At 36.3% G+C, this 27,705-nt stretch overlaps 1 protein-coding gene across 3 annotated transcripts; it reads left to right on the top strand.

Annotated features, from left to right (window-relative positions):
• Positions 1-281: 281 nt before the first annotated feature.
• On the top strand, positions 282-27,598 carry LOC139980665 (GATOR1 complex protein DEPDC5-like). Of its 3 annotated transcripts, none has more exons than XM_071992480.1 (27): positions 282-482; positions 1,636-1,723; positions 2,607-2,656; positions 4,476-4,645; positions 5,572-5,770; positions 6,573-6,704; positions 7,404-7,476; positions 8,056-8,162; positions 8,324-8,401; positions 9,007-9,141; positions 9,362-9,423; positions 10,257-10,412; positions 11,932-12,190; positions 12,706-12,855; positions 13,491-13,592; positions 14,341-14,537; positions 15,057-15,149; positions 16,341-16,432; positions 17,534-17,723; positions 18,683-18,880; positions 19,892-20,136; positions 21,019-21,157; positions 21,860-21,971; positions 22,448-22,546; positions 23,658-23,824; positions 24,685-24,872; positions 25,903-27,598. In XM_071992480.1, exons 1-27 carry the CDS (start codon positions 422-424, stop codon positions 26,513-26,515), a joined length of 4,155 nt encoding a protein of 1,384 aa, XP_071848581.1. In that variant the 5' UTR covers positions 282-421; the 3' UTR covers positions 26,516-27,598. The 3 variants fall into 3 exon arrangements, with proteins under 3 accessions (XP_071848581.1, XP_071848582.1, XP_071848583.1); XM_071992481.1 differs by having other exon boundaries at positions 322-482; positions 1,636-1,748; XM_071992482.1 differs by lacking the exon at positions 1,636-1,723 and having other exon boundaries at positions 336-482.
• The last annotated feature ends 107 nt before the right edge of the window (positions 27,599-27,705 follow it).

The following is a 27,705-nucleotide window of genomic DNA, read 5'->3' as shown; positions in this document are numbered from 1 at the left end:
CTAATTTACAGTAGCATCGCCGCCTGTAGTAGTAGCAGTATCGCCTATTTAGAGTAGTAGCGCCTCCTTTTTACAGTAGGATCGTCACTTAGGAGTAGTAGCACCTCCTGTTTAGAGTATAGTAGCACCTCCTACTAGGAGTAGTAGCACCCCCTGTTTAGGGTAGTAGCACCTCCTGTTTTGGGTAGTAGCACCTCCTGTTTAGAGTAGTAGCGCCACCTGTTTAGAGTAGTAGCGCCACCTGTGGTCCTTTTGGCGTTCCATATGGTACGTTTTCGTACTGTGGAGCTATCCCTCGGCTTCCAGGTCATCTTAAGGTCGATGAGTAAAAGGACTAGCGAAGGGATTTCGACGGTCTTTAACATCCAACTTAGTTCTACAGAATTGATGTTGACATGGGGTAGCCAGATTCATTTCCAAGATGCCCTCAAGTGATAAAATGAAGAACTTCAAACTTTTGATTCACAGCAATGGCTTTAGTGGTGAGACAATTCAGTGGTTGAACGTTGTTCGAAAACAAGTTCTATATTGTGTCAGTACCACTTTCGCGAAATGATAATGACTGCCAGTATGAACTATGATATAGTCCTAGCTTGAGTAATGCATTAATTTAGATTAAGTCAGTATATGAAGTACAATAGCAGCATATTCTTTGCTTGTACATGAACTACTTGACAGGCTGCTCAGTCTATTTATAAGTTTTCAAGTGTTGTGAACTTGCAAGTTGCAGTAATAACCTCATTCTGGTAATGGACAGGACCTCAGAGAAACAGACCTGCCAGCCTGTTTGTCACAAAAATATATAGGGAGATTTAGCATTATTTTAATGCAAAAATAAGGAGTTAAGCATTTTGCAACTGAAATTTTACAGCAATGTATAAATTATAAAACTAGAAACAGGTCGTTCTACTATGTACGTTTGATACGTGTCAGTGACAAACAATGATATATATCTCGCTATGAAAACCTACAATTGGTGTTACACTGAACACCTGTCAACCGTACTATTATTGTAGTTACTGAGCTGTCGAAATTGCAGTATGTAGACACTGAGCTCACAACAATTTACTGCTGGGTATTACTACACTGCCACGCTTACACTTTCATTGATATTGTAGTAATTGAGTCTACTTCACACCAAACTTTCTGCAACTTGGGAATTTATTTTTGGCGTACTTTCAGTGAGTACTTGGGACATGACACATGGGATGAAACTGGGAGATTTAAGCATGAAACCCGGAGGCTGGGAGATTGGCTGAAAAACTGGCAGACTCCCACGAAAACTGGTAGAGTTAATAGATCTGTAGAAATGAAATAATCTATTCAAGAGTCAGGAGTTGAAACTCACTACATGATTCCCAAAATAAAGTAGGGTACATTAAGCTAATTGTTGTGCCATAAATACAATTGTGACTATCTTTTTCCTCTTTGATATTTGTAATGCTCTACATGTGGGACAAACAGTAAAGTAGGCTACCACCTAATGTATGTTAAAGGAATTTTTAGGTGAAACTTGGGCTTTGTCTAATTGGTCAACAAATTTGAGTCATAAATCGTTTATTTTTAAAGGCTGATTTATATATCTTATATAACTTCAAATTTGACTGCCATCTTAAACTTGACATTCTTTCACAGAGGATGATGTTGTGATTGATCAAAAGGAATTTCCTGATATTGCGATAGGAGATATTCTTGAAATATACCATCCAGATGCAAATGATAGGTGAGTTCCAGCTCACCTCCTGCAAGTAATAAATTTGTTTGTTGTGTTTTGTTCATCTGATCTTAATATGTTTTCCCCAAGTATTCTACCCATTGCACTTTGTTAGTGTCATGCTGTGTTTGAATTTAAACTTATAATGGGAACAAGATATTTCCAGTAGGTTGTTTGGTTTAAAGTGAGAGTTTTAGATTGTCGATATCTATAATCAATTGCTCACACCTTTAGAAAGCAGTGTGTGCCTGGAACTGCAGTTTGAGAATTGATAGCAATTATGATATTTCATTACCATGGTTGTATACACTGATAGCTTGCCAAAACTGTTCGATCCATTTTATGCAGTGCAGTGTATGCAGAACCATGCATAATTAAATCATAACCTTGATTATTTAGAGCCAAATATACGGGATAGATAAAACTGATACAAATCATTTGTCTCTTTACCTTTCTCTTCGCTTTGTGAATTGATAATCACAAACTATGTTTTGAAATATTACCTTGGTGTGCTGTTATAAAATACAAATGCGTTGAATTAATTTATCATATTAAACATTCATATTTGCCTCAATATCAAAAGAGTAGATTCACTTACAAGTGCTACTTTTGGTGACATATATATTTTGATATATATTGGTAAATGATCTTTGCTACATGAATATTGTGAGACACATTATTGGAGATGGAATACTTGAACAAGTCTTATCTGAGTAAGGGAATTTTGTTTTTTATATTTGGAAATTTTCTGTCTTAGGCTTTCTCTTGTAACAGGTTTTAGTTTCAGGAAGAATCTGTCTCCTCCTAACCACCTCTCCCTTGCAAAAAGATGAAACTTTACAAGTTCAAGTCTGCCTCTTCTCACCATAAAATGTTTGACTTTTTTTTACAGTCATCTACTCGTTCAAGTGAAGTCTTTCAAGACCAGTTTGCAACAGAGAGGTAAGATTAAAATTGTCATGGACATTCTGTCACAGTTATTATAATTGTGTCTACTGAATAAAGGAGTCCAGAGCCTTTACTGTAGATACCTTCCTTGATGTGGAAGCTCCAAAAGAATTGAAACTATGCCAAAATCTGAATACCCTAGAGGAGGTTGCAAAACAAACCAGAAAACAGTAACGTCAGTCACTCGATTAAGCAAAACTGATTTTGTCATCTCATTCTCAATCTCAACTTTGAAAACAATATTGCTAATGTGAGATATAATCAAAACTAAATACAACTTTTGGAATCACGTTCATTTCCATTTTGATCAGTGAAGTATCTCATCTCCTTTTGACAAAATAATATTATTTGTGTTTATTATTTTGATAGCAAGATATTAAATATACCAAAATGATTGTTTCCTTTGAATCACAACTAAGAGTCATTATTTTATCTTTTATTACCATACTCAGAGAATTCCCCACCCTTTTATCTGACCCCCTTCCCCATCTGCTTCAGTGAAGTACATTTCATAGTTTCTTCCACATTATATGTTTACAAGGCATTTACTTAATGGTAACAATGTCACTTGGACATTGTCTTGGAAGCAATTAATTCAGATTTGAAGAGCATAACAACTTTGTGTCAAAGCATATCATTCAGAAACTAATTACATAGTGAAATGGGAACTTTATTTATAACATGGTATGAAAGTAGATAACTGTTCCCCCCCCCGCTGTAGATGTGATAAGCATAGAGCAGGGTAGTAGTAGATAACTTCGTTTTTTTTTTTCTGCTGTAGATGTGATAAGCATAGAGCAGGGTATAAGTAGTAGATAACTGTGTTTTTCCTGCTGTGGATGTGATGAGCATAGAGCAGGGTATATAAGTAGTAGATATCTGTTTTTCTTTTCATGCTGTAGATGTGATCAGCATAGAGCAGGGTATATAAGTAGTAGATCTAAACTTTGTTTTCCTGCTGTACATGTGATAAGCATAGAGCAGGGTATATAAGTAGTATATCTAAACTTTGTTTTCCTGCTGTAGATGTGATAAGCATAGAGCAGGGTATATAAGTAGTAGATCTAAACTTTGTTTTCCTGCTGTAGATGTGATAAGCATAGAGCTGGGTATATAAGTCGTTGATAACTTCGTTTTTTTCCTGCTGTAGATGTTATAAGCATAGTGCAGAGTATATAGATAACTTGTTTTTCCTGCTGTGCAGGTGTGATAAGCATTGAGCAGGGTATATAAGTAGTAGATCTAAACTTTGTTTTCCTGCTGTACATGTGATAAGCATAGAGCAGGGTATATAAGTAGTAGATATCTGTTTTTCTTTTCATGCTGTAGATGTGATCAGCATAGAGCAGGGTATATAAGTAGTAGATCTAAACTTTGTTTTCCTGCTGTACATGTGATAAGCATAGAGCAGGGTATATAAGTAGTATATCTAAACTTTGTTTTCCTGCTGTAGATGTGATAAGCATAGAGCAGGGTATATAAGTAGTAGATCTAAACTTTGTTTTCCTGCTGTAGATGTGATAAGCATAGAGCTGGGTATATAAGTAGTAGATCTAAACTTTGTTTTCCTGCTGTAGATGTGATAAGCATAGAGCTGGGTATATAAGTCGTTGATAACTTCGTTTTTTTCCTGCTGTAGATGTTATAAGCATAGTGCAAAGTATATAGATAACTTGTTTTTCCTGCTGTAGATGTGATAAGCATTGAGCAGGGTATATAAGTAGTAGATAACTCTAATTTTCCCTGCTGTAGATGTGATAAACATAGAGCAAGGTATATAAGTAGTAGATAACTTCTTTTTTTCCTGCTGTAGATGTGATAAGCATAGAGCAGGGTATCGCTGGTCTCTTTAAACTGAGAGCCTACAAACCGGTATGTGTCGAAAAGGTGGATCCTGGGGAGGTGGCCCTGGATCTTGTCGAGGTAGTCTTCAAGGAACAATATATAAGCAGAAGTGACATGTGGAATCTCAGAGCTAAACTGGTTTGTCTTAAAAGCACCTTTTGGTTGCATATATTTTATATATCATTCATTTAGTCATAGTGACATTATTATTCTGATGAAGATTGTGCACTTTAAAAACAATGTTTGTAGAAACTAACTGCATCTTGTTTGGTACCCATGATTGCTTTTTCTGACCAATTTTACAATTTGCATTGCATCATGAATGAGATAAAAGGTGTTTTTCTTCTCCAGAAAGACAGCATTGAATATTCATAACTCTTGCCCTTATTTCAGCCAGTTGTACTAATAATAGTAACACTAATACTACTCTATACTGTCCTCTCATATCATGCTTCACAGCACTTATACTGACAGTATAAACACTTCCTAACCTTTATCCGATGCTCATGCTAATACCACTCTATACTGTCCTCCCATATCATGCTTCACAGCACTCATACAGTATGAACAAATGGTAAATTTTATATAATAGAAAAAGGGATATTCACAATACTCATACTGTTAGTATGAGTGTTTGAAGCAGGACATGAAATCACAGAGAAAAAAAAACTGTCTAAAGTGTTTCATTTTCCTCTGCATTCATGCACAGTTTACTTGCTTTTCTGCAAACAGAATAATTTTCTTCAATTTTAATGTGAATAAACTGGTTACGTTCGTGATAAAACATCTCATGTCACTCAAACTTTGCGGCATGACATGCACATTATATGCGGTAATTTGTTACCCCACTGCTGCTTCTCCACTGTCCCTGTCCGTCCCCCTCCCCCAACCCTCTTCAACCTCACCAAATATCAGTGTGTCAGGAGAAAAGATGAGTCTTCTTTTTATTTGAACTAAATGTAACTAAACAGGAATTACTGTGTATAGACATAAAGTTGCTTCACAGACGAATTATCTTCTTCTTACTTTTAACACCATTTCTTATTTTCTTTTCCCTTTCGTAGATGAACAGTAGCCTTCACTTTCACCAGAATTTGAAGTTTCTTGGAATACGGGCCCAAGTCCTTGACCTTTGGTCTGGGGGCACAAAGGTCACGTGTGGTGTCGTCAACAGTGACACATGGGTCTCATTTAGGTCCTCGACAGCACTGGTGACTATAAATATTCAAATGAGCTCAGAGATGTGGGAATTTGATACTTGTGGTAAGTTTGAAAGTCACCAGGGACTACTGCACCAAAAGTTTAGCTCAAATATTCAAAAAGTAACTTTTGGGTGCAATTTCTGGATTTATCTAGTCTACAATTTTGTGGGTAAGCAGTACTGTATTGACCATTTTTGGGCTGTCTAGCCTATTTGCTCTTAGCCTGAAAAATATTGAAGACTTGCAAATAGTACAAAAGATTTTTTTTTGGGGGGGGGGGCACTTTGCATTTGAACGTAATGAATTTGTGAACTTACCAACTTGCTGCAATAGCAACTGAAACGGTTTCAAGCATTTTAAATTCAGATAAATCTGTGGGTACCTAGTAATAGGGAAAACTTAAGTCATAACAGGGGAATACAATCACTTAACCACAAGTATGATCAGATGCGAAGCATACTAGATATCCAAGTTAAAAAGGAACATTTTTAAAGCTTTCCTGTAGGATTCAGAGAGGAGCTTATCTCCTAATAATTTCCTAAAAAATTATCGAATTATGAGCCTAATTGAGTCAGACAGTATCTTTTGTTTGTTTATTATGATGATAGTGATTTTCAGAAGGAGAATTTTCCAAAGCCTTTTTTCTTGGACATGAGCTAATTGGTTCTTAACTCTATGCTTGCCCAGTTTTTTTTTTTCTTCTTTTCTTTCTGGTATTGGAATTTGAAGTAATAGTAGATGGTGTTGCAGAAGGACATTCATATATTTGGATACTCTACAAAGTAAAAGAGATTTTCATTTCCATATTGATATAGTGTTCATATTGCTGTTTTACATGTTTTGTTTTTTATGTTGCTCCTTAGGTGATCTGTACATGGAAAAAGCTGTGAATGGATTTTTGACTGAACTTTTCCAGAAGTGGACTGAAAAGAACATCTGCCACGAGGTTACTATTGTTCTGTTTTCAAGAACTTACTACGAAGTTAATTCACTGAGTGAGTTTCGTCTATCAATCAGAATTAAATCTCAGAGCAAACTGGAGGAAATTAATAGGAATGCGAAGACTAAATATCTTGATATGAATAAACATAATTTACTGCATTTTTCAGTGCAACTTTATATGATGAAGTGCAGTTAACTGAGTGAGTGAGTTAAGTAAGTGATGGGTGGGTGGGTGGCTCAGTCAGTGAGTGAGTCAGTCAGTCAGTTAAGCGAGTCAGTGAGTGAGTCAGTCAGTCAGTCAGTCAGTGTCTGAGTGAGTGATTTCATGAATCCGCATGTATAGCAATTTATAAGAAAGATAACAAAATATAAATATTGCAATATTGAAATATCTATATTTATATAATACAGTAAAGTGCAAAATTGTCACAAGTCAATGAATTAAGATATCATAAAAAGTTTGATGCGAATACAGTCAAAGTTGTGTCGCAGTTTGATTGAATTAACATGGACTTACGATACATTAGAGATATCTCTTGATTGTCGCCCTCTATTGTGACCAACTGAAGCATAATTTTTGTCTAGTTTGCAACCCTTTTCCTCTATCACTCAATTGCCCTTCCAACACTGCATTAAAACAAATACGATGCTGCAACACAAATACATTTTATGTCTGCTGGAGTGATAAGGTTTGTTGGTCAAAATTATTGGTAAAAGAAGGATGAAGTGTTTTGTCTTGTTTTCTATCACAGATGAGATTCCCGAGGCTGCTCGCAGTAGAATGCATGTTGATTATGCAGGACAGGTTTATGAAGACTTCTACAGGTATAAACACTAAGCATCTTTATAGTATCGAGAAAGTGATCAGGAAAAACAAGAACATTAAAACTGCATTGCAGTTCTTAGTACCGATTTAAGTCTGTTTCAAGCAGTTGCACATGCTGTGACTTACTTTTTATTTACTTATTATTTATGCTGCAATTTAGTTATTTTAATACCCGGTCTTAACTGATTGTTGGATGTTAGTTATGACTTGGGTGGATTTTTGTTACTTCTTTTAATCTGGAAATTATTTGTGCTGTTCATTTTACTCAGTGAATGCTAGATTTTGTCCAATTCATTCAAAAATCTGACAAGATGTCAGTGATGAAAAAAACTGCAAGTTTCTCTTCAGACATGTTTCCTTTTGCAGAAAACTATATGAAAATTTTTCCACCCCCTTATTAAATTTGGGTATGTTATACACTAAAAACGTCTGCAAAATGTTATTTTCTTGTGGTTTTAAAGTTTAGGAATCCTCTAAAGATATATCTCAAATTGAATTGTTTTCCTTTTGCAAAGTGTATGAAATATGACATCATTGAAAAGAAAACTTCTAAAGATACCCTTTGGATATACCTTCAGAGTTGTGGCACAAAATGTTCGATCCGACGACTGGAGGCCTTTCTTAACGACAGTGAAGAAAGTTGTTCAAAGATACGAAAAGGACATCCAACAGCATATAAATAAAGGTATAACATTGAACATATATATTGTTTTTGTCATCAAAAAGGATGTTTCTGCTAATTTTTCAAGAAGTTAATGAGGAGTTGATACCAAATATTTTAAGATCCTATGTTTTTTTTTCTTCTTTTTTTTACAATTTTGTCTTTTTCCATTTTTTTTTTTATAGTACCAGGCATGCCCAAAGGAATCACTTCCAAGGCTTCTCAGGGTAACGTGCTGGAGGCTATAAATATGTCCATGAATGGTGAGTGGTTTCCACAGAATTGTCAGAAAGTTTAAAACTTTTCTTCAAGGACTCATCAACAACATTTAGTTGCATTGCAAAAATAGGATAGCTTCATGTTGGCGTGATAGTGTCTCACAGAGTGAATTGATACTTACCACTGTATGAAACATTCCCAAAGGATGCAAGTAATTTAGAAAACATATTGATGAAGCCATCTCATACAAAAAAAATTGTTCCTTTTCAAACCTTAATTCTCTAAGAAAAGGCATTGTTTATATTACCTAGAAAGACTTGCTGACTCCAAAGGGAAGATGGAAAACTACCACAATCTCCATAAAACCTGCTTCCAGCCAGTATGCACATCAGCACATGGAATTAATGCATATTAATCTAATTTTATACATAGAGATACCAATATATTGAGGTCATGAATTTGGACTTGAAGAAAAGGAGGCAAATGGAGATGGTACACTTAAATCACACATATGTTTTTCTTTGGGACAAGTCGAGGTCCTATCAATGATTTTTTCTAATTTTGTATAAATCAGAAATTATAAAGAACTACAAAAGCAAATTTTTATCAAGTCAATCGATTCCCTCGAAATCACTCTCTTCGTCCGTAGTCTTCGACAACCATTACATCAATCGTAATTTCGATCGGACCGGCCAGCTCGTGATCGTGATAACGCCGGGGGCAGGGGTCTTTGAAGCAGATAGGACGTTGACCGACCTCACAAAACAGAGAATCATAGACTACGGTAAGTCGAAGCAACGCCCGCAGCGCCCTCATCTTTATGCATGGTTAAAGATTCTGTAGAAGTCAAGTGTTACTGTATACTTGTACAAATCGCAAGTAATTTCACAGAAAACTCTTGTCATAAAACCACAGAAAGTGTGCGACGATCTTTGCGTGCTAATGACAGATAAAACACCCTCTATGGGGATTCATTCCTTCTCTTCTTTCCCGATCTGCATCAGGAATCGGTAGTGACATCGTCTGTTTGGCAGAGCAGCCACCCCACGCTGTCCCTCTCATCATGGTAAGTACCCTGAATACACTCAATGGTAAGCTCAAATTTGAGTAGGGAAGGACCTCAGAAAATATGTATAGACTCGCTATTGAAACACTGTATAGGAGGGTTTAGTTAAGGAAGTTCTTGTGTGTGTTTATCAAATGGATTCATAAAGGGTCTTGCATAAACTGTTGATTTTATCTCCTACCTGTTGTGTAACCTTTTCTTGGTAGTGTTTATTGATGCAGCAATGAAGAGATGATGAGCTCACTTCGTAGATCATGCTATATATAATTAGAGATGAAAATCAAAATTGTACCAGGTATACTTTATCCCAATGCCATAGAGTATTTCTTTTTCATATATTTTTTTTCTTGTGAATTGTTTTTCTGCATATTTTCATCGTGTGGATGATATATTTAAATTAATGTTAATAGTGTGTGTCATTTACAATGAAACTGCTCATATCAGGTGGAAATGGTGCTAGAACCCTGTAGTAACTTTTTTATTAATTACTTATTTCTTTTGTAAAGAGTTAGCATGGTTTTGTTACATTTTTACAGATGACAGGGATATGTACACCAATATAAGTTTGTGTGGTACTGGATAGGCTAATCGGTACCATCAAATTGCCATTTTCCTACTTAGCTGTGAAAGTAGCTATTGAATCACCCTAGTTGAGCTTACATGCAAGTCACTGCGATGGACACATTTACTAGTCAAGATAAGCTTGTTCTGTTATAGCTTTAACACTCTGTGTAAAAGTAAGTTGGCCTGACGTTTCGATCCAAGCAGGATCTTCTTCAGTGGCTAAACACTGTACAGGAAAATGTGAAAGATTTCTAAAAATTCTCTTGTAGTTCCACGATGCTATCGGCAAGGATGTGTCTTACACAGTGAAGTACAGCATCGTCCACTGGTTAAACTACAGCTTCTACTTCTCACCGAGCCAACGTAGGATGCTGGCCTCCTCCAAGACATCATTCATCCCCCGTATGAGAGTCCCCGAGAGGCAGGTTGGTAGCAAATGGAAATGGGTGACATAATTTTGCAATTCAGAGAAGGGAGAAAAAATGTAAAAAACACAATCACGGTACCTCTGATGAAGAAATCACTTTTACCAAATAACAGAAATCATGTCATGAACAAATGTTGGCTATTACCTACGATAATTACGGTACTAAAGTTGCATAGCTGGTGCACTTTCTATCATCTGATGTTCCTATTCCTGACTGTTAATGGAAAAGACCTTTAGAGATGTTAAACTGATGTCAATTGTAATCTGCTACTTTGAGTTTATAAAATTTGCATCGGGAATGATGAAATTTAGATGGAAGAGTTTCCATAAGAGCCAAAACAATACAGAGAAAAAAAAGGAAAGCAGGAGTATAGTACCATCATTGGGAAGCAATCACTGTTACGAAAATAGAGTGTTTGGAAGATGTAAAACCCCTACCAAGGATGAATATTACGTAACTAACTTATGACCGAAGCTGCCATTTCTGCGTGAATTTTTGCCACAATCATGTGATACTGTACTTGATATTTTAGGAAAGAACCGGTCCTTGGAAATTTTCCGACTTTGTTAAGTGGACGGTTTGGAAATTAATCTAAACACTTTGTGGGACACAGAATTTTCTCTGTTTTGATGTAAACAAGTATGAACTTGTTAATATTTTGTGGCTGCATTCAATTATGAGTTGGTCAAAGTTGTAAGTAATACAGCCAGACAAAAAAATGTACCGTTAAAACGATTGTGTCATTAGCTGGTATATAGCTTTTTAACCGATAAATCAACCAGTGACATTATCTCGAAATAAGCGGTCACAAAATATGTGAAAGAAAGGAAGTGAAAGAAGAAGAAAATATCGTATGATGATACAACATTTATCTACTGTGTTGATTAGTCTGTATTTTTTCAAACTTTCAGGAAACTAGAGAGTACCTAATAAATATATGCAAATGATATTGATACATTTTAATTCATGTATATTAATAATTATGAATATTCATAGAACATGAGTGAATATCAATTTTATCTGTTTGGAAGGAAAATTGACTCCGAGTGAAATTACTGACAACTACAGGATTTGACTGAACCTTAAGGTGTCTTGTTATTCCTCTGGCAAGCACTCATTAATGTTTGCAATTCAAAAATTTATGACACTGTTACATTGTTTTACTCAATACATTTTCATTTTAGCAACAAAGTCTGTGTGAGAGCAATTTGGTGAAGTGGTTAAGGCAGTGGACTTGCAGGTTCCATTCCTGGCCAGATCATTACTATGTGTCCTTGGGCAAGGCATTTTATCTCCATTGCCTCTCTTCACCCAGGTGTGTAAATGGGGACCTGTGAGATAAACTGTCAGTTGGGCACTGTTTAGCTGCTGCCATGTGGAAGGATTGTCTCTATGTTTGACAGGTTATTGCTGACCACGGTAATATTGTTGCGCCTTAAGCACTGTTATCTGTGGATATGTCTTCGCTTCATAAATACTCAATATTAATATAATTATTATTCTTTGCTCTCTCTAGGTGCCAGATGGTGGAGAAGACCCTCCTAGCTTACCCCGTCTGAAGACCCCCCACCCGGTGATCCAGTATCAACAGCAGACAGGATCTAAAGACGTTGACGAAGATGAGATTTACAGAGAGTACGACCGAAAGATATTTCAAATCCCGCAGGACACGAACAAGAAACTGGAATCCTTGATCAACAATCCCTTCTCTCCGAGTACTCTGAAAGTTAAGCTCACCGCAGACCGGAGAAGATGGACGCATGCTTTTCCACGTGGTAACCATGGAAACTTAACTATCACTTCATGGGAAACGACTTGCATCTTGTTTGGCAAAATATTTACTTTCTTTAGTGGATAAAAGATTAAAATATTAAACTGAAAGAACAAAACAAACGTATCCAGATCAAATTCCACAATGACATCATTTTGCTCTGCTGTTGCAAGATGCATTCACAAAATATCACCAAATGTTTATTCATGTCCACACGATACAAAAAGCCAAAGAAAATCTGATTTTTTGAAAGTACAGTTTCCTTCAATTCTGTCTTCACCCAACAGAGTTTCCCTTCAAGTAAATTATTAAATGAGAACCTATTATATGTCATCCCATCTTTCTCCTGGTTTCCTCCATATTTTCCCCCCAATTTCCCCCCAATTTAGACTAGGTCCCCAGGGTGCAGTCCCTCTGATGCCCCTCTCATCAGCCTTGGGCAAGCAAGCTTAACTCGCAATACAGCTTCCATGTGATCATACAAGTACTATTCTCATATTCCAAAGGTTTCTTTGGCAGGTCCAATGGGAGAGGTAGTACAAACACACCATCAGATATCAGGATCCTTGTATGTGACCTCTGACTCTGAAAGCGGTGAAGGAAACCTGGATAGTTCTTCCAGTGGCTCCAGTCCACAGAATCTAAGCCTGGATAGCCTGCAGGAGAATGGTAAGAAGGTACTTAAGTTTGACTAACAAAACATGTGCCAATTCTCATTAAAATCGCTCAAGTTCCCAGTGCAATGTTCTTTATCAATACCTGAAGGGTGTTCTTCTGGTCTGTAAAGATCCGATTATCTGGTAATTGCCGTAATTTGATGATTTAAAAAAAAGAACAACTTCAACCACTATTTGCATATGCAAATTGTGTCTTTCAATACAATAACGTTATGACCAGTGATAAACACATTTCTCTGATACGCAATGTCAATCATTGACATAAATGATAAAAAGTAACGGCCCTAAACTAGATCCTTGGCGAAAAGTATTCATTTGAAAGTTTGTGAATTGTATTCTGCGTGATAGATAGCTTTGAATGCAGTCAAGCATGATGTTTCAGATGGAATCAACAAACAAAAACATTTGCTGTTATCACCAACCCCCAATAGGTCGCATTCATCTTGGAAAGTTGCAGCTCTCAAATTTATCATTAGTTTCAAACGACATAAAATCCCATCGGAAAGTTGCAAGATATTGAGATTTTTACAAAGCAGTATGAAAATACTTTTCTCTTTAATGTATGTCTCTGGATAAATCCTTTAATTTCTGACTATGCTTCATATTTGCTGTTATTTTCATATTTAGAGTCCAGTCTATTAACTCCTTTTGTCTCTGAGAGCAAACGAAGAGTAGGGTGTGCTTGGGGTATCACAGGGGAACAAGCCTGGTCCCCTTTCCTACAAACCGGTAAGTTCTTAATGGTTTATTTGTTCCATTGAAGGCAAAATATTTCCAAGGTTCATGCTTGCTGGATGTAAATGACGATTTCAACCTGGTTAGCCCTTGCTTGGTTTATACACAGAAAAAACTGAGATGTTCCGGGTATCGCGTGATCTACGAGGTAACCAAATCTGTCTTCCTTATATCAGCTAATGAAGCAGCTGCAGCAGGAATAAACTTTCACCAAAGAGCTTGAGGAGTAAGATAAAGGAAGACAGTTTTGTTTACTTTATAGATCACGCGATATCTGAAAAAGGGCGGGGTTTTTTCAGTGTTCAAACCAGCGAGGGCTAACCAGACTGAACTTGTAAGGTAAATAAAAGATAAAATGATAGAGGTTTTTGTGTCCCTTTGAGAGAGTTTCTTCCTTACATACTCTAACAAAGGATGCAAAAATGGTGTACAGTTGGCTGACTGGTGTCAGTGATGGGATTCATTAAATTGCTTCTTTATCCATCAGACATTTATTTCGAAAAAACTTGAACCTCCGATTAATTTATTGACTGTGTAATGCCTATGAAAGTCGAGTAAGGTAGGGTGGGGAGGCATTCCCGGGTTTCTGGTTACAGTCCCCGGATTTAAAGATCACATCCCCGTTTAAAATTTTCAGTACTAGCACAGCTTCTAGGCGTAATCTGTCATTTCACAAAACTAATAATTTAGTAATAATGATATTCATATTTAAATATATATATATATATACAAATATACATAGGTGTGGATTGGAAGTCCCTGACAGCGACGGCCTGTTTCCCGGTTACCACGGATTTCTTTCCCGATAATACCAGCCTGCAGTCGGAATATTTTGAATCTCCTTACACCATGGACATCCCAAGGGAAGAAAATTCCTCATCCGAGAGAAATATACTCCAAGAAATCATCAACGAACTGATCTTCCAGAGGCTCATTCAGGTAGAATCGAATCTCTCGTGACTCACCCGACCTCAGCTCGGTCATATGTTACGTTTATCTAAAAGGATACTAATGTAATTCCATTTCTGTCTTGTGTCTAACAGGGATCTTCCCAAGTGGGTAGGGTGAGTTGGGGAGGGGGGATAGGGGGGGAGGTTCCAGAAGAGAAGAGTAGAACACTTGGGTGTTCCTCTCTTGGGAGCAAAATAGTCGGTTTAGGTATAAACAAGTTCCAACAATACTCAGAGAGGTTGTAATCAGTGGTTCTATTGTCACTCTATTTCTCACAGAATTTGCATATTAACTCCTGAGTGATTTCCTTGCACAGTGTTATATATATGCCATTTTATCTCCATATTTGCTGTCAGAAGGTGGAGGGGGGGGGAGGGGGGAGGAGTGGAATGACTTTAGTGGAGAGTGGGTGAGGTCTAATCTGTATTAAACTCTGAATTGTTCCTCCTTTGGCTGGAAAATGTTAACGTTCATTCCAATTTTTTCCTTCTCTGTTTGGGACCACAGGATTTTCAACTTGTGATCATACCTGAGAGGGAACTGAACAGCCTCGGTCAAAGAGGGAGTAGTAATCTTCCGTTGGTGACCGACGAATCTAAGGTGACAGCTAAGTGGGGCAGTTTTTTGCTGTTTAATTTTGTTTTTTTGACAGAAAGACTGGAAGAGAAACCATTACGTTAGTTTGATGAAGCCATGTCAAAACAGATGCCAAGAGATCTTGAGAATCTTTTGTGTCATAAACCTTTTCCTATAGACCTACCACACTATTTTAGCAGAGTTATCTAGCCTAGCCTATACTTAGCTCATTAAGGTATAGACTGAAGCCAATACTGTCATGAACTGTCAGGGTTAACCTCCAGTCAATAGTACCTATTTTGGGAAGAAAAGAAAAGCCAAATTGGCCTTTAAACATTTCTTAGATATAAACTGGAACGCTTGTGATGAGAATCAGAAAATGGTTAGAATGTTCAACCTGCTTCGTTAACTACCGATTAGTTAAAACTGAATCGATTTATCTTATAGCTGTTTGTCTTCTGATAGTCTTCTTCCATCTGGTTATACATGACAAGAAATGATGAGAATTGAAAACAAACTTAAAATGAGTCTGAAAGAACACTTAAGGTGTAGAACATGTTTGACTCTGTCAGAAGTGGAGAATGGAACAAAAATAGTTTTGCTGTGACAAAGTCATTATATTTCCAATACTTAGAACTACTTACAACCCCACAGTTCCTTTCTTGGGAAATTTCTAATATTCTCACATGTTTCAAAGAGCAAGTCTTGACAACGTCAAGCAGATATTGTTAAGATCTAGTTTTTCCTTTTTTTTCATCATGATACATTCTCCCTACGGTGAGATACCTCATTTGAGGGGGGAGTCAACTTCTTTCAATTCAAGCAACTGCAAAACAATTTGGAATGTGAATTATTGTGGTTTACCAAAATTGTTTTAAAAAAGAATTGGATTTTTATAACTTTTTAAACAATTTCAATAGGTAACTGTCATATTGTTATCAGTAAGAGGTACTTATTGAGGTTGGCAATGTTTCAGAAACATTCCTTATGCTTTTCTGTTTCATAAAGAATTTTCATAATGATGTGACTCAGATTATATCTTATCATGTCAAATTTTCTGAGCAGCTATTTTGTTTTATGAAAAAGAGAATTTATCAATGGTCAGCTTACGATACTGGCGGGATTCCTTGTTTTTCATTGCAAAGGATTTTACTAAGTTATTCATCAATGTTTGGTTAAAAGTTTACTTTGTATTTCATATCTTCTGTCTTACAGAATGAATTTGTCATGAGCTGCGGAACAACCTTCCACAAACTGACCTTAAACGAAGAGCTCAGAAACATCACGGTAGTCAGATACATCAGTAGGTAAAATCTGGAGGAGTGTTATTCCAACTTTGTTGGTTCTTTTGCAACTCTACGTAACATCTTTGCTAATATTTTGCAGCAATATGCGATGTGATCACTTTTTTAACTGGATTCAGTTTTTAGTTTCCGGATGTTAAGTTGGTAAAGAGGAAATTAAAAACTGGGTGCACCCCTCTGTTTATTGCCAAGTCATGTAGTGATTAATGTTTCCTAGAGATTTATTCAGTCGGCCCTGTCGGACGCGATTATCGCTCACATCTTTAAAGAAGCGTTTCTGTGAAGTAAGTAAAAATGGAATACAATAAATTCTACGCAGCAGGTCGTATAATAAGATGAGAACATTGAAGTAAGAGGCATTTTTATATTAAAGCAGTTCACAGGTGGAAAGAAAATTGTCAGGATTCAATCATGAATGATATGGTTGTTTTCTTATCTTATTAGGTCAATCTAGCTCGACAATAATCAGCAGTTTGCAACAACAAAAAAGAATCATCTGTATAGGTTTGCTTGGGAAAGTTCCGATTCCTTTTTAGGGGGTGGGATAGTAGGTGTTATATCAGTTTGATAATTATAAGCATGTTGTTTGTGTATTACAAAACAGCTTTTTGTCACCCCTACCCCACCTAGTTCAAATTGTTTTTCTATATTAATCATAGATAGCCTGAAAAATACAAAGCTACACATCACAATAGCATACATTTATGTGATTTTCAGTATCATTTGAAAACAAACCAAAAGATGTAAACAGCACATACATACATGATTGTGCTGTTACAACCATTTTTGTTCAGTTAAAGTGTGGAGGATATGTCTCAACCTGTAAAACAGATAAGAATATGCTTTGGTGATGTGTCAATTTAATATTTAAAAGATAACAGCATTAAATTAGTCATCTTGCTTTGTTTGTTTTTGAGGGGGAAGTGGGAGGGTCATTTCCTTTATTGCTTAATTTCACCTCAAAATAAAAATTCAAATTAAATTAAACTGTTAGCAAACTGCTTATTCACTAGAGAGCCTGTGTAGGAGAATGTGTAAAAGTAAGTTGGCCTGACGTTTCACCTAACGATCTTCAGATATTTTTTTTTTTTTTTCGTGGTCAAGGCATACTGAGCCTGGTCTAAAGGCGAGGATGTCCTACCACTACAATCTCCTGGCCGTCGGTATGTCCGGATACGACCTGGCTCACACCAGAGTCCACCATAAACCTCTCGAGGACGACTGGAACTACAGAGATAATTATATCTGCAGGGAATGTCTGCAATCAAGGGAGGAAGACTTTGAGTTTATTGAGGTAATTTATTTTTAGAAAAAACAACAAACCAATAACACTGGGGTTTGGTGAGGGTTGCATATGAATGGCAGAATTATTGAAATTAAGAAGTGGTCTAATTTTTTTGTTTCAGATTTCTGTCTTTAATGCGTTAAGTCAGGTGTTCATGGAATAGGAACTAAAGCTCATCAGCATTATTAAAGTATTATTATTATTATTTTTACAATGGACATTTGACATTTGTCCAATATTTAAACTTAAATTAAGGGGTGTTATGCATATGAATGACAGTTTCTTATGCATCTTAGTGTTCCTGAGTTTCTGTTTGAACATTTGTCTATTACTCTCAGATCTAGAAGTTTGGAATGCAAAATAAATAAAGTCTTAAAGATGAACGTGCTAAGATCCTCAGTTGCTTTCTTATAATGTTAGACTGCAGTAATGTAAGTGTGCAGCATTGAATAAAGTCTAGTCACGGCTGGCGTCGTTAAATTCCAAAAGTGAAGTGACTGGAAGAAGTTTTTGAAATCCTCCCTCCCCCCTCCTCCTCCCACCCCCCCGTAGAGATAGTACAAAATTACTGGCAGTGACTAAACTCGACTTTAAAAATAGTTAATTATTTCCAAGTCTGAGTATGGTGAAGTAAGCTATGGTTTTTAGTGCAGACTTGCCAAAGCATTTAATTAAATAAACCTGTCATTAATAATTGCATCATCTAATTCATAATAACAACATTTTGATTTTTGCAGAACATCATCTATATAAGTCAAGTTCCTCTCACCAATCAATTTCACGGAGCCTCGGTTTTTTCTATCAAAATTTTATGTCACTGCTCTTCCTCAACCCACCCCCTTCCCTCCCTTCTCCTCCCCCCACCACCAAAGGGCTACCTCCCAAAAGCAGTAGGCTAATTTGGTGAAGATTTTATTTTTTAATTGATAAATTCTAACATGGAGAATCCTTATCCACTGTTGGCATAGAAACTGAAATTTTGGAGCAGTAGGTACCTTCTTCTGCCGTCTTGCGCCTCGACGGTCAAGAAACTCCAGGAAGAAGAGTTTGCCGGTCGACTCGACGTGTTTCAACCGAGAGATGATGCGACCAAGAAACAACTGTTGTCTGGATTTTTCAAATTTGCTGAGACTCTTAACAAGAAAAGGGCACAAGTGAAACATCAGGTAATTTTTTTTTTTTTATAGTTGCTATTTTATATAAGATTATCCGAGGTAATTCTCTGACTTTGTTCGGATATTATATATATGATATCATTAAAAAGATGACTTTCGGTAGGAGTTTATTCTTGATATGTCGTATTTTAAGAAGAAAGGAAGAATTTGAGTGATAGACCTGTCCCTATAGAATTTCTCGTTTTCAAGATAACTCGTCTATGAAATATGATGACAAAATGTCTGGACTGCTCCTTTAAGGCTAAATTTACAATGACCTCACCCAAAACATTTACAGTAGTCTGTCGTTTCATAAATTCTGGCTCAACCAAAACCTGGTATTTCTTAGTTTTAGGATGATCCACAGACCACCCTTGTGTGACACTCAGCACCAGTTTACCTTGACAAACTTGTATTGCATCATTTTCGGATTGAGTTTTGGGTTTGATCTGAGAAAACTGACCTAAATGTTCTTTGTGTTTAGATTAAAGAAGTCAAGCCCACGTAAATGATAAACTTCAGTGATTTTAAAGGGTCATTTTATTGGTGTAGAAATGCAATGTGAACTAACAGCAATAATTGTTTTCAATATTCTCCAGCATTCTTCACATATAAACTTAGACAAGATTTAAAGTTTTTATTGGTATCTATATGGAGGTTAACTATCAAATAAATTGCAACTTTTGGATTAAAAGGGAAAACCTCAAAGAATTGGTTGAGACATTGCTCTAGTAACTTGAGAGAACAGGTTTTAAAGTCTCTTATGATAAGACTTTTTAACAGTGTTTATAAATTTCTATATGACAAATGTTTGAACACTTTTCTACCACTCACTTTCTACATTTCCTAAAACCTTGCTTTCTTGCAGAAAATATCAGAATATCTGGTAACTTGAGAGAACAGGTTTTAATGTCTCTTATGATAAGACTATTCAAACAGTGTTTTAAATTTCTATATGACAAATGTTTGAACACTTTTCTAGCCGTTACTTTCTACCCTTTCTATAATCCTGTTTTCTTGCAGAAAATAGCAAATGAAACACCTGTGGCTAGCCGTAAGATATCTCGGCCCAGCGGTGCAGCTATGCCGATGAATACTCAGCCTTCCCAGAGTCCTTCTCTGTCGACCATTCAGACAGTTTTAAGCAACGTTTCCTTCAGCCCCAAAGATGAAAGTCAAGGCAACCCAAGCAGCCATCAAACAACGACTCTGGAGAAGTTAACAAAAGTTTCACCGCCTTACTCAATTGCCATGGCGATGGCGAACGAGTAAGTGTTGAATATTGAAAGGATGTCGATGGTTAATTGTTAGATCATTTTAAATGTTTCCAATGTGCTTCCACAAAGAGAGCAGTTGGACAATCGTTTTGCTCAGTTGTATCATTGAAAGGTATCCTCTGATATGATCCGGTGTGGAAATAAGTGGAAGTCACTGCGCAAGTTATGGTGAAACACTGTAGATATTGAAATGGTGCTTAGAAGTCCAATTTTGCTGGTTTATTGGCCTTTTGAAATTGTGAAATACAACCCTGCAGTATATTATGACAAGGATGGGGGAAAAAAAGTCCTAAAACCTCAGGCACAGATGAAAATAATATGCAATATTATATATTATATATATATTCTCTAGCCTACATACTTTGTACAAGCTTTCCTCAAAACATTTATGTATGGTAGGCTTAAAGTCAACCTCTCTCAAACTTTGTTGTCCTGGCAATCTATGACAAGGATAGAGAAAGAACCAATAGCAACCTCTGGCACAGACTAAACTAAAATACATTCTGGCACCTGCATAAAGTGTACAAGATTTCTCTGTACATAATATTTGTAACATAGGCTTAAAATCAACTTCCCTGAAATTTTGGTGTCTTAGCAATCTAAGACAATGATGAACAAAGAAAGCTAACAACCTAAAGCACAGAATAAAATACATTTTTTTGAAAACTGTAGGCTTAAAATCAACCTCTCTCAAATTTTGGTGTCTTGATTTTCTAAGACAAGCACAGAATAAAAAACATTTTATGGCCTGCATAAGCTATCTCCGTACATATAAATGTCTGAATTATGTTTGGCTATAAACCACTCCTCTGCTGAAACTGTACTCTCAATCAAAGAACCATACTTATTTGGTATTTGATTCTTTTTCGTCAGAAATTCTGGATTAGCTATGATAACTTCCGATCAGAAGAACTTCCCTGCCCATACCTTCATCTCTTACGATGCCGTGCAGTGGATTCAAGAGAACATTGACACAAACCTGACCTTCATTGAAGCCATGAGTATATTACAAGTGAGCTGATATCTCATCCCTCTATAACCTAAAAGCAAAAAGTTGTGTGTGATGTAATGGTGCCACTTGGCAGAGATGTAACTAGTCATGTAATGTAATGAGTCACTACATTTTATATCGAGTCGAGTCATTGCTAGTGATCTTGGTGACTAAAGTTGACTAATCGACTCAAGTCAGTGTATTATTTCTACAGGGTAAAAAATTGACAAACCTTTTGAAATCTAGTGACTCTATTCGTAGCTCATTACAACACTGCCATAACTAGAGGATAGCTTCTACTTTCTCTCCGGTTTTCTTTACCAATTTGGTTTGGTTTTGATCCACTAAAATTACAGAAAATGAATATTGTAATAATTAATTAAATATAGTTAACCATTAAATATTCAAGCACAATCTCTTCTATGTTAGCATGTGTAAATAGCATCTATAACAACATGCAAAAATAAATACCAAAATTTCAAGTTTGTTTACTCTTGTGTCATGCTTTGAAATACAAAAATTGGCATAGATTCATCATATTTTTAAATATCAAATTCTGTTGAATATTAACAAGATCAATACAGAAAACATAACTCTCGGGTTTCATTTCTGTAAAGTTCAGCTTGACTGATACAAATTGAAAAGGGTGACCCATTGTTTCACCCATTCTTTTCTTGACTATATTTATATATATATGTATATATTTCTTTCACTTATCTGCAGATATTACTTCAAGAGAAGCACATTCAACCAGTTTTTAAATCCAAGGAATCCACCTCTGAGTTCCTGTATGGTTACTACTGGTACCACATTACACCTATTGATATAACTACAGGTATTAGCATTTGTCTTTTCCCATTGTTGAAAAATTCCTTATCAATTTCTTTTTTAGGGGGGAGGGGGTCTTTCTTTCATTGTTTTTGTTCTACTTTTTTGTCTGTTTTGTGGGTCTTCAACTTAAAAGATTAATTACAATTTCAGATTTGTTAACAAGAATCATAACTTCTCAAAGCAACTTCTCAAATTTGTTGAAATTGTGGAGAAACTTGTGAAAATTATATCCCCATACATTGAAATACATACATACACACATGCAGTACATACATACATATTTTTCACACGTATACACATACGTATCACACATGTAATATATTTCTCAGAATATACATTATACATAATATACATACATTTTCTACTTCATGTTTATTACATATCTTCTGCATATGTGGACATACAATTTTTTTTTACAAATGTATTTATAATTTCAAATCATTCGATACCTCTCTGCATTTTCTTCTTCTTGTTAAATAGGGAAAGTGAAGAGCACCCCATCAGCAATGGGTGAAGTCTTGGATCAGATGTTTGAGGCAGCTTGTGTACCTCCTGTGAAAAGTACCACAAAGAAGGAAGGTAAAATGACTTAAAGAACAGAAAAAATGTATTTGATGCAACCAGTTGGATATTTGCATAGGAAGGAAAAGGGGTGGGCGAGAGGGGGGCGTTAATAGTAGCAAATTTGTAATTTTTTAGTCAAGTATGTTAATTGTTGGAAAGAAACTTATTGATTGCTTATGTAGGAACTAAAGGAGTAAGAGATTATTAATTTTGTGTTATTAGGCAACAGAAAAGTGGGTAAAATTGATGTTTGGTGAGGGGGAATGTGCTGTGATGTTTATATATTTATTTATTTAACATTGAAAGGTATGCTCCGTTAGCCGGAGGCCCTGGAATATAAATTTGCAAGTAGAATAAAAGTGATATAGAATACAAATGCAAACCATAAAATAGACAAAAAAAACATACATAAAAATGTGACAATGGCATAACATACAACATGAAACAATCAACCAAATGAAAAATCATAAGAAATTAGTTATAAAGTCCTGGATAAAATGTTTGAAGGTTTTCAAGGAGTTGACATTCTTACACTCCTTTGATAACTCGTTCCACTCCTTAACATATGAAAATGCTTTCTGATGATACTGGGTATCACCACCCTCTAAGAATAAATTATTTTGTGTGATGGGATAGGCTAGGTCATTAGGGTTTTTTTTTGCACAAGTGTAAATGGTAGTGATTCCACTCTGTAGCTCCATGAGATATGGTACTAACCTGGGGTAGGCTAGGTCTTTAGGTTTTTTTTGTTGTTTTTTTTTTGGCACTAGTGTAAATGATAGTGATTCCACTCTGTAGCTCCATGAGATATGGTATTGACCTGGGGTAGGCTAGGTGGTTAGGTTTTTTTTTTTTTTGCATTAGTGTAAATGATAGTGATTCCACTCTGTAGCTCCATGAGATATGGTATTAACCTGGGGTAGGCTAGGTGGTTAGGTTTTTTTTTTTTTGCATTAGTGTAAATGATAGTGATTCCACTCTGTAGCCCCATGAGATATGGAGCTAACCTGGGGTAGGCTAGGTGGTTAGGTTAGGTTTTTTTTTTTTTGCATTAGTGTAAATGATAGTGATTCCACTCTGTAGCTCCATGAGATATATGGTACTAACCTGGTCGTCTCTCCTGCAGAGAAACACCCAATGTACAAACATATGGAGTTTGAAGTCGGGAGTTCATCTTACAACAAACGGTTCTGGAAGTGCCAGCTAGGATTTCATGAGATCTATGACCCTGACGAGGCATTCGAGGTGGAGCTCCAGTGGGTGACATCTACACCGTTAGCCTTAAATGAAATGGTAAAGATCTTTAAGATGATCAAATGTGTCTATCAAATTTGAAAGTTTTCCGTCAGGTCAATTTATGTATGAAAATGTAAATGAAAAGAGAGAAAATTAAAAGCTGTTAACCAACTGCTTAATATGTACTGCAAAAGGGCCTGATGAATTCGATCATATAAGGATATATATATATATATATATATATATATATATATATATATATATATATATATATATATATATATATATATATATATAGAAATGATAGTGGTGATAGTGTTGAAGATAGAGGTCATATCGTGATGATAGTGTCTGTTGCACTGCCAGGTTTGCGACTTTTTTGGCACTATTTACCTGATATGGCAGTCAAAAAAATTGTTTTAGGAAAGTGACTTTTGAAAGTACTCAGTGGGATCATATAACAAGGGAAACATTGGGTTTGGAAATCATACAAAGTTATCCTAGATTTAATATTAAACAACCTACTGTTATTTCTTATTTATGATTTTTACTGCTCACTAGACACTGGCTGCAACATGTACGCTCCCTGAATGGTTAGCTCTTTAAAGTGTCCCTCCAAAAATTGTCCTCTAATTTATCTCTTTTCAATTATATAGAAAGTGAATATTTTCAATTGTGGACAATTCCTGGAGCTTATTCATCAAAAGTGGTGTCCATTGTTTACAATATTAGGTTCTGTTTATTTATTTTATTTTAATTTTATTATTTTGCACTTAGGTCCTGAATTGGGCAAGGAGAAAAATGAATATTTCAATTGTGGACAATTCCTTGAGCTTATTCATCAAAAAGTGGTGTCCATGGTCTACAATATTAGGTTCTGTATATTTATTTTGCTTTATTTATTATTTTGCACTTAGGTCCTGAATTGGGCAAGAAGAGTCTTTCCGTTCGGTTTGCATCTAGTCCCAGCCAGTATCGATCCGTTCGGATCACTGGAAGATATCCGCGATCCGTTGAAGCAGCCACTGTACATCCCAGTCACGATTCCATCGTGGATCAACGATCCAGAGGAGATAATTAGGATCCAGAAAGCAATTTTATTCAGGTCGGTTAAAGAGACATTAATGAAAAAGTTGTTTTAAAAAATTACTGTTCATTTTTGAAAAGCTCAATTTTGTTGTGTATTGGCCATACTTTGGTGTTTTACCATACTTTAGTATAAAGCAGTAAGCTATTGGAGACATAGTCTGTAACTTCAGTACACCAAAGTTACACCAAGCAACCTAAAAATTTGGCTTGATAATATATGCAAACTGTAAAACATTCATGAATAATCATGAATTGTCATGAAAAATTATGACTTATGAATAATCATGAATGATCATGAATACATGAATAATCATGAATGATCATAAATAATCATGAAAGACAAATGTTTTAACTATTGGATGAATGTTTAACTCACTCATTAGGTGTACACTTAATGATTGTAACCAATTATAGATCTCTTGAGGAGAGGTATCCAATTTATTATATCAGTTTACATGTATAATTCATGTATAGCCAGATTCAGTGGCTCGCATTGTCTGGTGGGGGGAAATGTTTTAGTCTGGAGACTTTTTCAGCCTCAGCTTACACAGGCATACACCAAGTATCTATTAGCACAACCTTGCATTGAGAGCTAATGATAGACCATAGAAATATATCCTCCTCAGAATAAACTACTTGACATTTAAACTTTTAATTTTGTGCTTTTATATAGGAGCTTAGGCTTCAGTGACCCCAGGGCCACTCTCCTCCTTTAAAAAAATCCTTGAATTGCTTCCAGCACTTCCATAAAGGTTCATTCCCCTACATAAATCAATCGTGGGAAATTTAAAATCTCACCCTCCCCCCCCCCTCACCCACACCTTTGAAATCCTGTGCACATTCGTTGTTCAAGTTGTCTAGCAAAGGCAGCATACAGCTTTAAAATTAATCCCTGCTCTGCTTGAACTTGTTTGATCCTCAATATGCAAATCGAATTTTAAATTCTGTGAATCTGCTTCGACCAGTACGTTTTGTGAAAACTTGATGAGTCTCTTGTATAATATTTACTAAGCCACCAATGTTTTTGGTTTTCATTCGACATCTAGATTTGGATTCATCCCGAATCGAACCATCGGATGTGTTCCCGTCACTTGTCGGCACAGCTCCTACCTGAGGGAGAGCGACCTCAGTACTCAGTATATTCATGTGACTGGTCATGCATTTGTGACTCTTGGCAATAGAGGGCAGTCTTCAAATTCCAAACTAGTGACACAAAGCAAGTGCGTCTGTAAACGGACACATTCGCCTGCAACTGACATTGACATGCCTGCATCAGCCAGTCACATACCTGCAGGAGTCAGTCACGTGCCTACATCAGCCAGTCACTTACCTGCATCTGATAATGACACACTCATGTTCTCTGAGGCTGAAAAATCAAATTCCAACGGTGCTAACCAAGTTGGCTTTCATTGGATAAGAAACTTCCTTCTGAATAAGAGGTGGAAGCTTCAAGCGGCCGGAGACGAAAGACTTTACGATTCGTTGTTCGCCGACTTTGTCCGATTTTGTGCCAACGAGGATTGCCGGTTGGAGGATTCTCTTCATGATATTATGACGGAGTCAATGGAAGAAGAAGAGGAGGCAGAAGACGAAGAGATGACGACAATCTCTGAGATGGAGGGAGAAAATGAGGATGAAGAAGCAGAGGACCAAGTTTAGCTGCCATCTTTGCCAGCATTTAATAAAATGATTGTGTTTTCCATTTCTGGTTTTAGCGGTGAAGCCAAAAAATATTAGACCTCAAATTGCCAGAGCAGTGTGAATAAATCATTTGTCTCTAAGATATTTGATGTTTCATTGGTTATGTCATCAGGCCTAATTGGTAATGTATTGGGAAACATTTTCTCTGAGGTTGAGTTTGAAGGTCTTAATCAATTTATAATCAAATTGAATATTACTTTCAAAGGAAATTCATTTAGACATGATGGCACCACTAGCTATTAGAGGGCGGTAGAGGGGTGCTATGATTTGAGTAAAAGGTGCCAGACTGCAGGCCATCTTGTTTTCCGTTGACTTTATAACGTCAATCAGGCATTACCCATTCTACAGAAGACCTGAGATATGGCCTCCCACTCCCCCCCCCCCCTCCCCCTTATCATGATACTATCAAAATTTTGTCAATTTTTTTCTATCATGCAATGATTAAAGTATATCATCTTATGTAAAATACCAGCATTGATGGTTCATGAAGCAGGTAGATTCTCATTTCTATGATGTCTTCTCACTTTTGGCAATTAAAATATATAGATATGAAACCAATAGATATCCTTGAAGCATGATTGAAATAAGTTGTAGAAATGGAGATTAGATACATTGGTTCATATGGTACATTGATTTACAGTCTCTGTTTCTACAAGACAGTTGACTATTAAACAGCATGGATCCCATCTGAGTGGGCACAGTGTTATCTTGGTATTGTAATGTTAATCTATTCATCAGATATTACAGCCATTGGCCCTCGGCTGATATCAGAAAATCTCAATAACATTAAAAGTGCTTAATCTATAAGCCAGCACTGGCAGTGAACGATACCACATTTTAAAGTAGAATTTAACAATGATTATGCTTTTGGCATAAGCCTATGGTGGCATTTTTTTAAAGCAAGAAATGGGACAGCAGGGGGCATGGTCATTTCATTCTTTTGTCCTGATTATGTTTCTGCGCACTGTCTTAAAGTGTCCCGGCGACAACCGAAAGTTGAAATGTGTATGCTTGGGAAAGAAATATATTACTATATACATATATATGTACTTAATCTTAATGATTTTCTCTATGTTGGTGTTTGGGTTAATATGTTTGGTGGGTGGAGAGGGCCTTTGTGGGTGTGATGAGAGCCAGTTCTGGCTTGA

Source organism: Apostichopus japonicus, chromosome 15 (assembly GCF_037975245.1).
Source record: "Apostichopus japonicus isolate 1M-3 chromosome 15, ASM3797524v1, whole genome shotgun sequence".
Taxonomy (NCBI): Eukaryota; Metazoa; Echinodermata; class Holothuroidea; order Aspidochirotida; family Stichopodidae; genus Apostichopus; species Apostichopus japonicus.
This window is presented reverse-complemented; position numbering and strand designations above follow the sequence as displayed.